Source organism: Vipera berus (assembly GCF_964194415.1).
Source record: "Vipera berus genome assembly, chromosome: 5".
NCBI lineage: Eukaryota > Metazoa > Chordata > Lepidosauria > Squamata > Viperidae > Vipera > Vipera berus.
The window spans coordinates 72,051,827-72,070,037 of record NC_138207.1 but is presented as its reverse complement, the minus strand read 5'-3'; the positions used below and the strand labels follow the sequence as shown (position 1 = coordinate 72,070,037).

Below are 18,211 nucleotides of genomic sequence, written 5' to 3'. Positions count from 1 at the left end.
ACATTTGGGGAGGTTTGGGGAGGCGCCCAAACCTCCCCAAATGTCGGCAGGTCTGCGCGGAGGAACGGAGACCTGCCGACATTTGGGGAGGTTTGGGGAGGTGCGCGCGCACCTCCCCAAACCTCCCCAAACTTCGGCAGGTCTCCGGACGGCGGCGGCTTGGGAGTGGTGCGCGCGATCCTGGAAGCACCGAAGCCTCGGCCGCGCGCAAGTCCTCGGTAAGCTCCGGGCGGTCACTTGCTTCGCGTCTCCTGAGGGAAGGGGGGGCGACTGGAGCGGGCGTGTTTCCTCGCCTGCTGGGCGCCGCGATTTGCCCGGGGAACGCGCGGGCCCCGAATGGCAGCGTGGAGCGAGGAAGCGGACAGCCAGGGCTTCCCCGAGAGCCGCGGCCACACAGGGTATTCCTGTGTATTCAGGCTTGCAAAATGGCGGATCGAGCCTCTGCTGGCGGCAGAGGCTTGCAGAGCACGGATCCAGCCTCCGCCGGCGGCGGAGGCTTGCAGAATGGCGGATCGGCTTATACTCGAGTCAACAACTTTTCCCAGTTTTTGGGGGTGAAATTGGGGGTCTCGGCTTATACTCGAGTTGGCTTATACTCAAGTATATACGGTATGTATCATCGGGTGCCAGGTGGGCATGACCCATTGGGTGGGTGTGACCCATTGGGTAGGTGTGGCCAATTGGGTGGGCCTGGTCCATTGGGTGGGCGGGCTGTGGTGGTAACGGCAGACTGAGTGGCACTAAAAAGTTCAATCAATTCCAGCTTTGTGAGATCTTTTTTTTCCCCACGAGAAGTTGAAATTGTTTGATTGATTGAACCTTTTTTTTTTGCACACAGCGGTGAAGGCCTAAAGCGAAAAGGTTTTATAAAACCCAGCTGAAGGCCTAGGACTGAGGCGACAGTGCGTGTGCCCACAGAGAGGGCTCTGCGTGCCATCTGTGGCATGCGTGCCATAGGTTTGCCACCACGGGGACATGGGATATAGCCTCTGAGAATGAACCACAGGATTACAGTGGTATTTTGTTCAGGTTGAGAAGAGTGCTCGGCTATCTGTACTTTGGGTTATTTAGATCAGCGGTCTCCTCTTTTTTTTTGGCACCAAGGATTGGTTTCATGGAAGACAATTTTTCCATGGACTGCACCGGGGGAGATGGTTTAAGTTTCGCTCATTCGCCCACCGCTCACCTCCAGCTGTGTAGCCCAATTCTTATCAGGGTTAGAGACCTCCTAATTTAGATTATGAAGATACTCTGTAACATTAACAAGTTGATATTTCTGTTTTGGAACCCTAAGTGAAATAGTAACATTGTTTTTCACTCTTGTTCCAGTACCGTGATAACACAACTCTTAGTTTGATGGATTCTTCCTCAGTCTGCAGTGTGCAAGTATCAGTGAAGTTGGTGAAAGTCAGTGGTACCTAAAAAATATTATACCTATAAGACTATAAAAGGCAAACCTTTTATACAAGTTCACTTTTTTTATTCAAAAGGGTGGTGCATATAGCCGTATGTATGGCTCTCACTTTCAAATATTCTCTTTTGAGGCCTGACTCATTTTCTAGGCCTGGGGTTAGGATGGTTGAGAAGACCTTGGTGATTTTTTGGGATTGATATTAGTTAATCTGTCTGGGCATTTCTTTTTTATATTATCGCACATTTGTAAGCTGCTCAAAGCCTTCTTGGAATCAACCAACCTTGACATCTAAGAAATGAATAAAATATTGTGTCATTGCAAAAACAAAGAAAAAAAACCACCAAACAAATTCTAGCTAAAGAAATATTTTTAAGCACATAATATTAAGCTGACCAAACCTGATAAAGTATATGTCCAGTGTCAGATTTTCCAAAGTCTTTATTATTATCTATAATCATGTGGATGTTTACTGTGTTAGCGAGAAAATTAGAGTTCCTTATCAAAAGTCACATAGCAGAATGTTATGGTACAAAATATTGTAATAATGAACAATACTGAAAAATGATGAGAAATGTGAACTGGGAGCTTAAAGTTTCAAAGCTGCTCTATAATAGTTATGTAATAAAACATTATGAATGACAGTTATTCAAAAATAGTAGATAAGAACAGTTTGCAAAGCTTAACAGAGATAAGACTGAAATGAGATAATTTTAACAAATGGATCAGAAATTAAATTAATATCTTAATTTCAGTAGAAAATAAAAATAAATATACATTAAATAGTAGCTAATATCTAGATTTCTACCATTTGGCAATATTAATCTTAATGGGAGGAAAATCCCATATATTTAGAGCTAGGGTCATTGGATCATTTCCTTTTTAAAAAAATCAGAGGTTTTGTGAAGACAAAAAGTTAGCTAAATGTAATAAGATGAGAGAATTAAACAGGTAGCATTCTGGAGAAGATCTGCCACGTAACATGACCATGGACTTTGCTGGCAGGAGATGATAGGAATTGTAGTTCCATTTTAGCAACAGAATGTTATTTGGTCTGAGCTGGAGAAAGATGATCTAAACAAACTAAACACAATTTAGTTAGAACATCAGACAAATGGCAATATTAACTGGCTTAGCATAAGGTCTTAGATTTAAGGTCATTACTATGTTTGCATATTAAAGAGCCAGTGTGGTCTATTGGTTAGAAATTAGGTCCACAAATATGTCAAACTTGCGACATCATGTGACGTATCAGGATGGTTTTGCCATTGCCGGCAGTGGGGTGGGCTTCCGGATGATGCATTTGGCCTGCAGGTTGGCAGTTTGACACCCCTGAATTAGGAGATTGTGAGTTCTAGTTTCATCTTAGCATGAAAGCTGGCTGGGTGACTTTGGGCCAGTCATTCTGTCTCAGACCACAATGGGAAGCTTGGGTGACAACCCGGTCAATCAATTACTATTGGAACATTTGTTTGATCCAGAAAAAAAGAAAACCCCACAATTGTGAGAAAGCACTAGGAAGAAAAAATAAAACCTATGTTACTCAGAAAGTCTGTAAATGATGGCCAGGAATACCATGAAAGAGCTATTGAGTCTTTGAACAATTTGACTTTAATTAAAATAAATGACAAATGGATTCCCCATCCATTTTTTATGCCAAAAAAAACATTCTGTAGCTATAACCTTTCTGTGCCTGTGAGGCAAACAGCATACTCAAGAAGATGTTGATTCTATGTCTATATCTGTAAGGCAGATTGATTGGTGGGCTGTGAATGTCAGCTTGCAGCCTGATGTTCACAATAATTGAATATTGAATATATTCCACAATTGAATATATCTTTTCTATACTGTTGGCCTACCTTGGCTTGCAAGAATTGTTGGGCATTTTGAATGGAAGACTAAGGCACATGGGTATGTGATGTTGAACTAAGAAAGTCAGGGAAGATGAAATAAATTTAATAATGCACAATCTATGTGCAGGAATGTTTTTTTTCCTGAACATTTCTTTAATCAACTATCACTTGTTTGTTTCAGAAATCACATAAACAGATAGTCCTTCAGCTACAGTAATACATACTACTCTGACTTCAGCTTCATATAGTTCCATTCTCTGGAAACATAAAAGCAACTTGGGAATTAGATATCTTTGGCAAGAATCCCAAGTTACTGCACAGATTATTGTTTTTTAGGAAAGGAATGCAGTTTTGAGAGTATATAATGAAGTATTTTAGACACAGCCTTTGCAATGCCTTGTCATTGCTCTGTTTTGTCATCCCATATGCTCATGGTTTTCTGTAGCTTCTGACTATACATCATGAGGAATTATACAATGAAATCTTGCCTCTAGCATTGTCATCAATCATGCATTGTTGTCCCCAGCTGGCAGATGAAAAAATAAGGATCATGTAGCAAACACACAGGTGAACTTGATACAGTGCTTATATGTTCCTAAGCCTTGGATTCTATCTGGCAACATTTTTTTTGTTTCTTTTTGCTTTAATAAACAGAAAATGTGCAGTACAAGTCAAAATTGGAAAAGAGTGGCAAAAGAATGCTTGTTTTCCCCCTCTCTTGTTCTTTTTCTGCTACAATATCACACGGACAGATAGTTTTATTTCAGCAACTTTTACCGTTCAGCCAATGTGTATCTTCCTACTGTAAAAGTATGAGGGTGGAAATTGTATTCTCTTTTTCAGGTAGTAAAAACTGGATTTCTTTGTTTACCTTTTTTAAGGATTCAGAGACAGCTGATTTGCACATGGCTTCACTTGGAATAAGAACATGTCTTTTGCTGGAAGATACATTGCTGTTACAGTTAATCCTCGACTTACAACCACAATTGGGGACCAGAATTTCTGTTGCTAAGCAAGATAGTTGTTAGGTGAATTACACCTGATTTTATTATTATTTTTGGTCTGAATTTTTAACTGAATCACTGTATTTGTTAAGCGGGTCATGTGGTTATTAAGCAAATCCAACTTCCCCGATAGACTTTCCTTGTCAAAAGCCAGCCAGAAAGATCACAAATGGTGACCACATGACTCCAGGACACTGCAATGGTCATAATTACATGCTGGTTACCAAATGCCTGAATTTTGATGACATGACCATGAGAAAGCTGAGAAAATCGTAGTGCAAGGACCAGTTGAAGTCACTTTTTCAGTTCTGTTGTGACTTTAAATGGTTACTAAGTGAATAGTTATAAGTTGGGGACTATATCTATAATGTTGCCACTCTATGGACAGTTTATTAGAATTTTAAACTAACCCCCCAAAAAAACCATAAGGACTACATATTCAAAACAATAAAATATCACAATAGCAAAAAAATAAATAGTAATCAAATTAAATCCTTTCAATATTCTATAAGCATATATGAATGCAACTATTTTCATTTGTTGGTAAAAAGTTGTATGAGTGAGCACTAGATGGGATAAGATAACCTTTATTGTCATTTTTTTACTGTGGGCACAACGGCACACATCAAAAATGAAATTTAGTTGCCCGCTCTCAAAGTGGAACACATACATGACACACACCTAAACATACTACACACATATGTACACACCCCTACATATACATAACAAATAAATATTAAATACTGTCCATCTTGAATATATAACGAAGCCTCCTCCCAGAAGGTAACAAGGAAAAGAGGTCATGAAGAGGATGTGTAGTGTCCCAGATAATCTTACGGACCCTGCTCAAGCAACACTTCTGTGCTATGTCCTGGATGGAGGGGAGGGAACTGCCAATGATGTTTTCAGCCATCCTCACCACTCTCTGCACCACCTTCCTGTCTGAAGCAGTGATGCTTCCAAACCAGACTGTGATGCTGTATGACAGGATGCTTTCGATTGTTCCCCTGTAGAAAGTGGTCAGGACAGGGGAAGGAAGATATGCTTTTCTCATGCGATGCAGAAAATGCAGGTGCTGCTGTGCCCACTTCACCATTTTCTCACTGTTGAGCGACCAAGCCAGCCTGCTCGTTACCTGCACACCCAGGAATTTGATGCTGGTAACCATCTCCACAAGTGAATCATTTATGCACAGAGAAGTGTGGCTGTGCCTGCCTTTTCTGAAATTGACAATGATCTGTTTGGTTTTTCTGGCATTTAAAACTAGGCTGTTTTCCTTATACCAGTTCACCAACCCCTCAACCTCCTTGCGGTAAGCTTCCACCTTGTCATTGTGAATAAGGCCCACTACTAGAGACATTTCCATGCATAAATTATCCATAACTGAAGAATAGCATTCCAAAATTTATTTCTTGCTTTACTTTGAGGAGGGATAGAGATAGACCACAGCTATGGCAGATGCAGATCAGCTTTCTCTTCCTTTTTCTGAACATTCTTTTTCTTTGAAGGAATGAAAAAAGCAAGACTGAATTCATAGGTTCTTTATAAAAGTATAAAAGGAGGAAGGTTGGGATTTCAAATATTATGTAGGAGAAAAGCAGGCTGAGTTGGAGAGTTAAGCATGTCATCAGTTTGGAGTCCTTGTGTTGCCACAAATGTCCAGCCCCCCATGAATTCCATTGACCCTTATTTTACTTTGACTTTTAGTTGACAGGTACACAGGTAACTAACAATAATAAACCCTTCTGTGCTTTGAACTCAACAAATGCTCCTGGTTATTTGCAACCTAATATTATATTAATTCTTATTATGATGTCAACCTTAGTTAAAGAGAGAATGCAAAAATATACCTGTCAACCTCCAGTTAGAATATCCAAATAAAAGTCCAGAATTATTTTCATTACTGAAAAACTTACTGTTTATTGAATACATGGCCTAGTAAAGGCGAAGTAAAAGTAATTCTAGAATCCCAAGGCATCAGATCATAGCATATAACAATGACTTTCCCAGCCAAACACCCCAGTTGTCTGATCATCTCATGTAAACAAGTTCTTGGTTTTTATAGAAACCGTCTGCTATCTTCTTCACACCTACTAGAATGCCCTTGAAAGTCTTCCAGGCTGCTGGCTCTCAGTAAACTTCCATAGAACTGGAGAGGTTTCATTTCTCTAACTAACCCATTCCAATGCAATACCTCCCCCCTTACTCTTATGGCAAAACAAAAACAGAGAAACACATAGCTGCCAAATTTTCACTCTTAATAATACCATAAAAAATTTTTTTGTCAGTGTTGTTGGTGTTCAAGTGGTGCTCCAGTTGTTTTGGGGCTGCATCCAAGGAACCTATTACCATGGGTACTATCTTTGCTTTTTTTTGCCACAGTTGTTTATTGTTGTTGTTATTTGTTGTTTTAATGTTTATTTGCTTTTTGCATTTATAAGCTAGCCAGGGTCACCTCTACCACCTCTACCAGGGTGGTAGAGAAGTCGAATGAATGAATGAATGAATGAATGAATGAATGAATGAATGAATGGGATGAAAACAATTTAAAAGAAAAATAAAGAAGACTTTTTACCTGTAGTTTTTGTGGATATCAAATTGGCATAGAAAACTATCAAAATTAGTAGAAAAGATATTTTATAAATTGTATCCAATGCCAAGGAAATGAGAAATTCCCATACATGTCCAACATGTTGTATAAAATATAAAGGAATAAATAACATAACATAATCCTTGGAAAATTGTTTGTTTTTGACTATTTAAAAAAAAAGAGGACAGATCACAACTCAGATGATTATATTAATCATTGGTCTCTCTTTCTCTCTCTTTTTGATAATCCAAATCAAACTTCAGATCATAAAGAATTGCTAGAGGTCTGTTGGTCGCAGCCAGACAGCTAGTGGCTAGTTGGAAAACAGGAAAGATTTTGAATATTTCTCTATAGTAGCAAATATGTTTAAAAACTTCTCTGCTGGAAATATTGGCCAAACACCTACATCAATATTGCAATATTATGATTTTTATGTCTCCTGGTTTGCATCTATTATGCACACTAGAAATATAATGCTACCCAGTTATAGGTTTCTCAGTAATTTAATTAAATAAGGTTATGTGTATTCTGCTTTCAGAATACAAACTTTGTATTGTAAATAGAATTAAAGTAAGGAAATAAAAAAAAATAAGATCGAATAAGCAAGAAATGCCTTTGCTCTCTGTAGTATTAAGTGATTCACTGCATAGAAAGAACAATTACTTATTTCTGGCAGAAGAGCTTATTTAATAGGTATAGGTCATAACCATCAATTAAATCTATTGCAATAAGCTAGATTTTAACTTTCACAGCATCTCCAGTCTGTAGGCATCTCTTAATTTCAATGGAATAGAGGGGTCTGTGGGCTATGGCACTTACATCAAAATAACAAATGGTATTGCACTGCATGCACAAAGGAGGTAAAGACTGTATCATGGTGACAGGATGTTACTTTTGTCATTGCCCCCTTCAATAAAACCTTGCCCTGATGTCTCTAAATAGAGCTATTTCCAGATTAGTGTGTACATAGGATTAGAGGCTAAATATAAATCCTCATATAAAGTATGACATAAATAATCCAGTTAGCTTCAGCAGTAATATATAACCTTGTGCATTTTAGTGTAGATCTGTTTTAACAGAAGCATATAGTACATTCTGAGAGTAATCAAATATGATATAAAGTACTTTTCTCATATTTCAGCTTTTGCAAGGACTGTCTTCTGATCATTGATCTCATGACATTGTAATACATGGGATATCTTGTAGTTTATAAATAGTATCTGAAATACAGATACTTTTAATGTACAGTCTTTGAAATAGGCCTAGCATACCCAACCTGTTTATCATATTCCAACTGAAACCTATCATTACTGTATTTTTGAGATATTCTAATGCTGTATTGAAGGTTTACTAGGTCTAAGGTTTCAGCAGTTCACCATTTTGGGAATATAAACTATTGATGGTAAATAATGGGGATACTTGTGAACATTAAAATCACAGTACTTAATCTGCTATAACATTGTTTAATTTATAAAAGGTCTGATTAGGACTTGAATATGTGAATCTAATTTCTTCCATTTATCAGCAGGAATTAAGTGACAAAGTAAAAGCTAGAACTTGTGTGATGAATATACTCTGAAATACTGCAAGGTTTACTTTCAATTTACGTTTTTTTTTTCCACATCTCTGGTTAATGCAAGCATTTATTTCTTTATGCACATATGTTTTTGTTTTCCCTTCTCTTCACAAAGGAGGAAGGATTACATACTGTACATTTAGTATTTTACCTGGAAGCAAGCACAGAAATAGAAGAAGATGTCCCCATTATGTAAGAGATGTGAACATTTCTGAATAATTTGCAAGCTTTGACAAATTATCACATGCTATGAAAATAGTTTTTGAGTTTTTTTCAACTTTCTTTAATATCATAGGAGAGCAGGGACTCTCCCAACAAGAAACCCTTTACCAAATTCCCACTAAGTGTAAGGCAGGAATTCATTGAGCAATGATCTGTTTCATGTTGTATATTTGAGAGACTTTTGCATCTAGGTTTTCTGCTGGTTTCTCATCTTATAAACTTCTTTCACCTCTTCAGACAACACTTGGGAGGTTCCTACAAATCTTTAGCATGAATGGGGCCCTTAGCAAGGTAGAAATTCCAGGCTCTGTGCAGTTCAAGTCATTATTTTGCACGGTGGCTAGTCAATTTATGAGAGTAGAGGCCCAGTAGTCCATATGTTGACAATTGTATTTAGATTTTGAAGTGTAAAGTTAGCATCATTATTATTGGTATTTGATGTTTATCTATACTAAAAATGATGACATATAGAACATAGAATAACAGGGAAGGGACCTTGGAGGTCTTCTAGTCCAACCCCCTGCTTCAGCAGGAAACCCTATATCATTACAAACAAATGGCTGTCCAGTCTCTCCTTGAAAGCCTCCAGTGTTGGGGCACCCACAACTTCTGAAGGCAAGCCATTCCACTGGTTGGTTGTTCTCATTGTTAAAAAATTTCTCCTTAGTTCTTGGTTGCTTCTCTCTTCAATTAGTTTCCATCCATTGTTTCTTATCTTGCCTTCAGGTGTTTTGGAAAATAGTTTGACTCCTTCATCTTTGTGGCAGCCCCTCAAATATTGGAACAGAATCTGGATAAATGCATAGAATATTTATTCAGATGTAGAATCTGGATAAATTTCCAGAGCCTAAAAAAGTAAAATAATTGCTGCCTTGTTGAAGACTCCGTCCCAATTGTCTTTTTCAAATATATCTTTTCGATAAAAATGCATGTTTTTGTTATGAGGTTTCAACTCGCTCTATGATAATGATTAAAACCAAATAAAGAAAGTGGTACATTTATGAGCAAAATGTATGAAGAAAAGTCTTCTAGTAAACTGCTGATACAGTACAGTCCAATATGTGGATAGGCAAAAGTAAGTCTTGCTATTGGGAAACTGCCAATCTGGCAAGGAAGAGGGATCAAGGGGGTGTTAGCCTTGAATTGTTGCACAGCAACAAGAAACGTAGGACTGATCCCACTTGAATTCTATGGGACTTTATCTCTTTGTTCCCAAGGAGAACAAAGCAACTCAGAGCAGTCTGGAAAGATTCCAGTATTATGGGTAAAAAAGGTAAAGGTAAAGGTTCCCCCGCACATGCGTGCTAGTCATTTCCGACTCTAGGGGCCGGTGCTCATCTCTGTTTCAAAGCCGAAGAGCCAGCGCTTGTCTGAGGACGTCTCCGTGGTCATGTGGCCAGCATGACTAGACGCCAAAGGCGCACTTGTCCCAGCTTCTGCCAACCTAGCAGTTCGAAAGCACGTAAAAATGCAAGTAGAAAAATAGGGACCACTCCGGTGGGAAGGTAACAGCGTTCCGTATTATGGGTAGAATCCAATAAAATAGCCACCTTTAATCAATCACATGTGGATCTGTTTGCTTGTGCCTTGCTGGGATTCAGTGGGGCTCCTGATGGAACAGTCATAGAATTTATGACTATTAGTCACAATAAGCCCATGATATGAAGATGCAATAGAGCTGTAAGTCATAGGCAAGGTGTTTCATATAACACTATATACATAATAAGGATGTTTACCTCTTGCTAGTTTTTACTTGATTGCAGTAATTGAAAACAGCTGCTAAATTGCAAAGCAGAAGGTCCTTTAAATGCCTGATTTACGTCAGGGATCAACATCTTTCTTCCTATCTCATCATTTTGAGATGTCATTTTGAATGGTATTCTTTCATAGAAATCTCATATTGATGTTTTTAAGAACCGAAAAAGGTAACCAAGGAAACATGGGATGAAATAGGAGATCTATCTCATTTGGTAGCATCAGGGAGGAAGTTTTTCACTTGTTATGTTTTATCTTCATGTATTTATGTGTGTTTTCCTGGTCCTAGGTTGCCAGCATGTCTTCTTTGGTTACATGTCACACAGAGAACTCCAGCCACTGAGCAAAATATAACTGTATGTTTTTCTTCTTTGATGGGGTCTGCTTAATTCTCAAAGGGATTAAACCCCAAAGAACTGCCTTTTAAAGACATGCTGGCTTCTTTTCTTTTTTATATTATGCAATAACCTGATTCATAGTGAAGCCAGAGCAATAATTAATGCTCAGCTTTTCTTTATGCAACTGAGCTTGGTAATTATAAAGGATGCTGAATGTATTGAGAATCTGATTTGGAAAAAAAAATGTGATGCTACAATTAGGTGGTAACCACCTCTTTTTTCTAATCCTATGCAAAACTTGGGGCCAGTAAGAATAAAAAAAACTTAGAGGATATTTCTTTATGCTACTTCAAAACATTTTGCATTGTTTGGGAATATGTCGGTTGTAGATCTCAATTCCTTATTCTACCCAAGAGAAGATATGGACATCCAGTTTATTTAAATCAGTTATTTGCCATAAAGGTAAAGGTAAAGGTTCCCCCGCACATGCGTGCTAGTCGTTTCCAACTCTAGGGGCCGGTGCTCATCTCCGTTTCAAAGCCGAAGAGCCAGCGCTTGTCCGAGGACGTCTCCGTGGTCATGTGGCCGGCATGACTAGACGCCAAAGGCGCACGGAACGCTGTTACCTTCCCACCGGAGTGGTCCCTATTCTTCTACTTGCATTTTTACGTGCTTTCGAACTGCTAGGTTGGCAGAAGCTGGGACGAGTAACAGGCGCTCACTCTGCTACGCGGCACTCAGGATTCGACCCGCCAAACTGCCGACCTTCTGATCGACAAGCTCAGCGTCCTAACCCACTGAGCCACCGCGTCCCTTGCCATAACTCTTAATAATTAAATGGCCTTTATTTTGATTGCCATTTTGACCTTTGAATGGATAACTATGTAGTTGAGCACAGAAATTTAAGTCCTTTTATGACTAAAATCAGCATCTATATGGAACCCTAATCATATAGCAATTTAAGCAGAATCTAGAAAGGAGAATCATAAAATTATAGTTAAAAGAGCCATCTAGAGGTCAAGTTGATCATAGCCTCACTCTTAAATATTAGATAGAGAATAATATGGATGGAGAGCAGAAACCAAAACAAAAATACTAGGAGAAAAATAGTGTAGATTGCCTGAGGTTACCATAGGTACTAAAGTGATACATCCTGGAATCCAGTTGAGTGAATTTATACTGGTTAGAACCCTATTTTGTATATTTTATTCTCAGTTGTAGAGTGAGTTAGTGCTCTTATTTTTGTTCTTCATTGATAGAGAGTATTACCAGACTTTTACCTGAAAGCATGAGGAAACATAATAAAATCATTTCTAAAACCTGAGAATCAATATTCTATTTGAGTTAGGTAATTATTCCTTGACAATATACTTCATCAGAATAAATAGCTGACTGAAAATCACAGGATGCCTTGAGAATTACAATTAAACAACAATTAGAGGAACAAGGAATAAAAATGAATTGGTACATGAGAACGCAAATAAAATCTAGATATGAAAAAGATGCTAAAATAGATGGTTTTAATTTGGGGAGAACAGAGTTAGATGAAATACTTATGGGAACTGAAGAAAAATGGATTAAAAAAATGTATAGCTACTTATTATATAGGGAATTAGAGGAGGAGCAAGTTAAGGAGTCAATGATAAAATGGTCAAGAAATTTTGGTTATACGATTGAATTAGATAGATGGTAGCAATTGTGGGAAAGAAACTATAAACTGACAATGGTGACAGCGTAGTCTATACTGGAGGTAACGAGTGCGTGGGTGACTGTACGTAGGGCATTTCGGTCCAGAAAGGGGCGCAATTGGTATACTAGGCGAATCTGGGCAAATGCCCCCCTAGCTACGACTCCAATATGATTTTCAAAACTGAGTCGTGAATCTAGGAGGACGCCCAGATTGCGTGCTCTATCAACGGGAGGTAACATCTCTCCTCCTATAATCAAAGATGGAACCTCTTGGACTAAACGAGATGACGGTACGTAAAGCCACTCAGTCTTGGCCAGGTTGAGCCGAAGCCTGTTCTTTCCCATCCAAATCTGTACCGCTTCCAGGCAACGGGACATCACATCGAGGGCATCACTGGGTTGGTTCGGGGTGGAGATGAAAAATATAGAATTAAGACCAGAAATATTTCTGTTGGGTATTTTACCAGAGAAATATAGCAAAGAGAACACATATTTGATTATTCATATAACCACTGCAGCTAGGATTGTGTTTGCACAAAACTGGAAGGCACTGAAAGCTCCTCCAGAAGAAGAGGTGATCAGGAAAATAATGGAATGTACGGAAATGAATAGATTAACAATGATAATTAAAGATAAGACAGAGTCAGAGTATTATGAAATTTGGGGAAAATTTTATGAGTTGGTGAAAAAGAGAATATGCTTAAAAGACAGCTGACACTAATTTAGATGGAAGAAAAATGAGATAAGGATATTATCATACCTAATATAGACATTGAAAATCTAAGGAGAGGAGCTGCTCGGACATCACCCCTGAATTGTATCGGAAGAGGAATGGGAGGGAAGAAAGGAGAGGAGAGAGGGAAGAGAGTAGAGGAGGGGGAAGGAAGTAGGAAGGTTGGAGGGAAAGAAGAGGAGAAGTGGGGAGAAACGGGAGGGGAGCGGTGAGGGAAAGAGGAGAGGAGAGGAAGGAGAGGGAGTAGGAAAGAAAGGAGAATGGGAAAAAGAAAGTAGAGAAGAGGGAAGAGAGAGAAGGAGGGTGGATACAGTGAAAGGGGAAATGGACGAGCAGCAACCAAACTTACGTGTATGTATTTATGTATGGCAATATATTTGTTGACTTGTTTGTGGAAGAAATGGAAAAAAATTACTTAGTATGCCTGAATATATTCATCCCAAATATCCAGTCTCCATGGCATACATCTAAGACTTAGCTTGAGCTCCTGCTTCATCTCCCTTCCTTTGGCTCTTTGACAATAATTATTGGGAGTTTTTGAGAGAATCAAGATACATTTTTGAGTACCCCTGGCCCTATTTGATGGATTTGAGGAAATAATTCAGACACACGTGCGTGCGCGCACACACACACACACAAACACACACACACAGAGAGAGAGAGAGAGAGAGAGAGAAGGCCTTCTTCTGCCTATCCTTTGGTCAAGCTGGAGAAGATGTAGTCTCAGTGTGACTCTCTTGACAAAATTATACTGAAAGTAGGCTAGTTTTCATTTTTCCCTACATATTGTTTGCTATGTTATGTCCCAATATTTCATCCATTACCTTTTCAGTCCTATGTTTAACTTCATAAAGATTCTGCATACAATGTTTATAGACTGAGGACCAGACCTGTTCCTTGAACCCTGTACTGGATTCTGCATGTTAAAAAAAATGAGGTTGAATGGGACTCTAGAACTTTGGGTTGTGCAAGTCATCTAGCTCAGGGGTGTCAAACTCGCAATGTCACATGATGTGTTGTGACGTATCTTGACTTTTTTCCATTGCCAGCAATGGGGTGGGTGCGGTTTCGGCATGACACATCTGGCCCATGGGCCGGCAGCTTGACATCCCTGATCTAGTTCATTCCCAGCACTTCATATTCCCTTCTGAGTTGACGCCTAATATAAGCCAGGATTTATGCACTGTCAAAAAAGGAAAAGAGTCCTCTGAGATCTGATCCTTTTTCAATAAAGAACATTGTTGCTGTTGTTAATATTGACTTTATACATAGTCAACTTCCAATTCTCTCGACAATTTGAAGAATTCTGTAGCACTTCATATATTTTACCATTGTTCTCTTTAATATTAATACAGATAGATGTAGACATTTTGGTTAATTCATTTATTTCATGTACAATATTGTTATATTTTATGTTTTACATATATATGTTTTAAATACAGAAGATATGTTTGAGTCTGTTCCTTTGTTGAGGAACAATAACTTTCAGTAATGTTGTCTTCATAGGAAAGAAATATTGCAGTTATCCACAACTAGGTCTGTTTTACTGATAATTGATTTGTTTCTCAATTTATTAATAGATAAAATGGTTACCGTACTAAAGAACCAAATGTTGGATGGTTGCAAAACAGTCAGATTTATCAGAAACTACTATCTTGTTCAGGTAGTCCTCGACTTACAACAATTTGTTTAGTGACTGTTCAAAGTTATGACGGCAGTGAAAAATGTGACTTATGACTGTTTTTCAATTATTGCTACCTTTGCAGCATCCCCATAATCATGTGATCAAAATTCAGACGCTTGGCAACTGGTTCATACTTATGACTGTTGCTGTGTCCCAAGGTCATGTGATCTCCTTTTGCGACCTTCTGACAAGCAAAGTCAACGGGGAAAGCCAGATTCACTTAACAACCGGGTTACTAACTTAACAACTGCAGTGATTCACTTAACAACTGTGACAAGAAAGCTTGTAAAATGGAGCAAAACTCACTTAACAAATGTTTCTCTTAACAGAAATTTTGGGCTCAGTTGTGGTTGTAAGTTCGAGGACTACCTGTATTGACAAATAGTTCAGTTTTGCATCTCCAATGGGGGGGGAACCTATTGTGTAGTGGGTCCGACGCAAGGAAGAGACGCCAGCCAGTGTGTGAGTTCAGCTCTTTATTGAAGGGGGTAGTGAACTGGGGAATGAGGGCTACCTGGCCTCCTTATATACCTGGCCAGGTGAGCTAACAGCCAATGGGGTTGTCCCTAGGTTTCCCGCCGAAACTGTTCAGGCCAACGCCCCCTGGCGGCTGTTGCTATGCAAGTGCCTACATACATAACAGAACCCTTCTAAAAGTAAGATTAACAAAAGGTGCAACATCACCCATTACTCCAAACATGTATTGATCCATTTCAAGTTAGAGACAAAATACAGTACATCAAACACTTTAAACTTTTGTTTCACAAGGAAGAGTGACAGGCAGGGAGTAAGAGAAGCAAATCTCTCTCAAAGCAGAGCCTGATTCCCACAGAAACTGTATGATTTTGTTCTTCCTTTTTTACTTGTAATTGACAGGGGGAAGCAGACTGGACATGATGTAGACTTTCTGATTACTGTTCCAGGATCAAGGCAGGAAGAGGAACTGTTACACACAGTGATTGATATCTGGAAGAAACAGGTAGGAGAAATTGTCCTGAGGTCACTGTTTTCTCTAGTTTTTGCTTGATGTATATATGTGAAGACATATATTTGCAGGCTAAATACTTTATCTGCTCCAATCAACACCACAGCAGTTGTTTTTCAATCTCACTTATTGGCTTCTGTTAATTTGTGAGTAGCTCTAGAGTCTAGATAGAAAAAAAAAGTGCTAATTACTTTCTGTACATCTATTCCCAGGCCATAGACACTTAATTGTTCTTTTGTTTGCTAGAATGACCAGGGGATTCTCCTCTGAGATTGATGCATATTTATTCCTACCTGAAGTTAAATTTTGGAACATGCTCCAGTTGTATAACAATACGCCCTGATTCTGTTTCCCATGATTTAATGATTTCATTTATTAGTTTTTCACACAGCAAAGGACAGAACTCACACATTCTCTTTCCACTTGCACTCACACGCATACACCCATGTGCATGGGTGTGAATGAGCATGCACAAATATGCTTATCTGTGTGCACATGGTAGATATAAGAAGAGTTACTCAAAATATACTATTGGGCTTTGAATCTATGAAGTAATCAAGCAGCAGTAGTTCCCGAGAGAGATGTCATAAATATAGAAATGAAAATTGCTATCAAAGTATATTTCTTTTACTGATCTATCACATGAGGCAGCAAGATGTCTTGAATGTAAGTTGACCTGAGCAGTTCCTGGTCAGTGGCACCTTAGGTAAGGCTTCCAGTCTTTGATTCTTTCATGGAAGAGAAAAATTCATTTATTTATAGGTTATTTCTGTCCTACATTTCGTCCATGTAGTGAACTTGATTCTTGCTTCCTGATTTATATCACGGTAAGCCTGCGCGATAGATGAGACTGTGAAATGATGTTTGGTCCAAGTCAGCCAGTGAGCTTCAGGATAATAAGGGGATTTGAGCCCTAATATAGAGCTGTAACTAGGGGGAAAAATAAAGGTTGATAATAATCAGATACCTGTCAACAAAATATATATTGCTTCTAGCTGTGGCCCGATATCACGACATGAACTACCTTTCTATTAGTGTATTGAAGTTATGAGTGCTAAGCAAGTCATCATAAGAGCCTGGATTCCTCCACATAGTTCTATCTCCTCTGGAAACTATTATAACAGATGCATTTTTGTATACATTTATAATTTCTGAGTGTATACATATAATCCTCAACTTATGAGCACAACTGAGCCCAAAATTTCTGTTGTTAAGTGAGACATTTGTTTAAGTGCATTTTGCCAGCTGTTAATCTGGCTTCCCCATTGATTTTGCTTGTCAGAAGGTCGCAAAAGGTGATCACATGACCTTGTGATGCAGCAAATAAATATGAACCAGTCGCCAAGCATCTCAGTTTTGATCGCAAGATCATGGGGATGCTGCAAAGGTCGTAACTGTGAAAAACAGTCATAAGTTACATTTTTCAGTGCCATTGTAACTTTGAATGGTCAGTAAACAAACTATTGTAAGTCGAGGACTAGATCTCCCTATTTATTCAAAGGCAGCTGATAACAATAAGAATGTGTAAACTATAGAAAAAAATGATTATAGATAATGCTAGACTTTCATTGATAAGTGAGTTACACCCAATTTTATGTCCATTTTTGTTAAAGGAATAACATGATTGTTAGGTGAATCCAGCTTCCATTGACTTTGCTTGCCAGCGGATGGCTGGAAAAGTTGCAAATTGCAATTACCTGACTCTGGGATATGACAACCATCTTAATACATGGTGGCTGCCAAATGTGCAAATTTCAATCAATCAATCAATCAATCAATCAATCAATCAATCAATCAGAATAGAGCTGGAAGGGAACTTGGAGGTCTTCTAATCCAACCCCCTGCTCAGGCAGGAGGTCCTATACCGTTTCAGATAGGTGGTTGTCCAGTCTCTTCTTAAAAACCTCCAGTGATGAAGCACCCACAACTTCTGAAGGCAAGCTGTTCCACTGGTTAATTGTCCTCACTGTTAGGAAGTTTCTCCGTAATTCCAGGTTGCTTCTCTCCTTAGTTTCCATCCATTACTTCTTTTCTTGCCTCTGGTACTTTGGAAAATAAGTTGACTCCCTCTTTTTGTGTCAGCATCTCAAACACTGGAATACTACTATCATATCCCCCATAGTCCTTCTTTTCTCTAGACTGGCCAAACCCAAATCCTGCAACCGTTCTTCATATGCTTTTGTCTCCAGGCCATTAATCATCTTAGTTGCTCTTCTCTGCACTTTTTCCAAAGCTTCAACATATTTTTTTGTAATGTGGTGACCAAAACTGGATGCAATATTCCAGGTATGGCCTTACTCAGGGCTTTTTTTCTCATTGAACACTCAGAATGGAGTTCCGGCACCTTTTTTGGATGGAACCTTGTAGGGTA

The 18,211-nt window shown here is 38.7% G+C and overlaps 1 protein-coding gene across 1 annotated transcript in view; it reads left to right on the top strand.

The window, feature by feature from the left end:
* Positions 1 to 18,211, top strand: part of DNTT (DNA nucleotidylexotransferase) — a gene marked incomplete at both ends in the record, with an annotated part of 205,688 nt that overhangs the window by 111,864 nt on the left and 75,613 nt on the right. Inside the window, one exon of the mRNA XM_081328589.1 lies at positions 15,732 to 15,834. Coding sequence (XP_081184715.1) covers positions 15,732 to 15,834 — 103 coding nt within the window. The remainder of the gene's footprint in view (positions 1 to 15,731; positions 15,835 to 18,211) is intronic.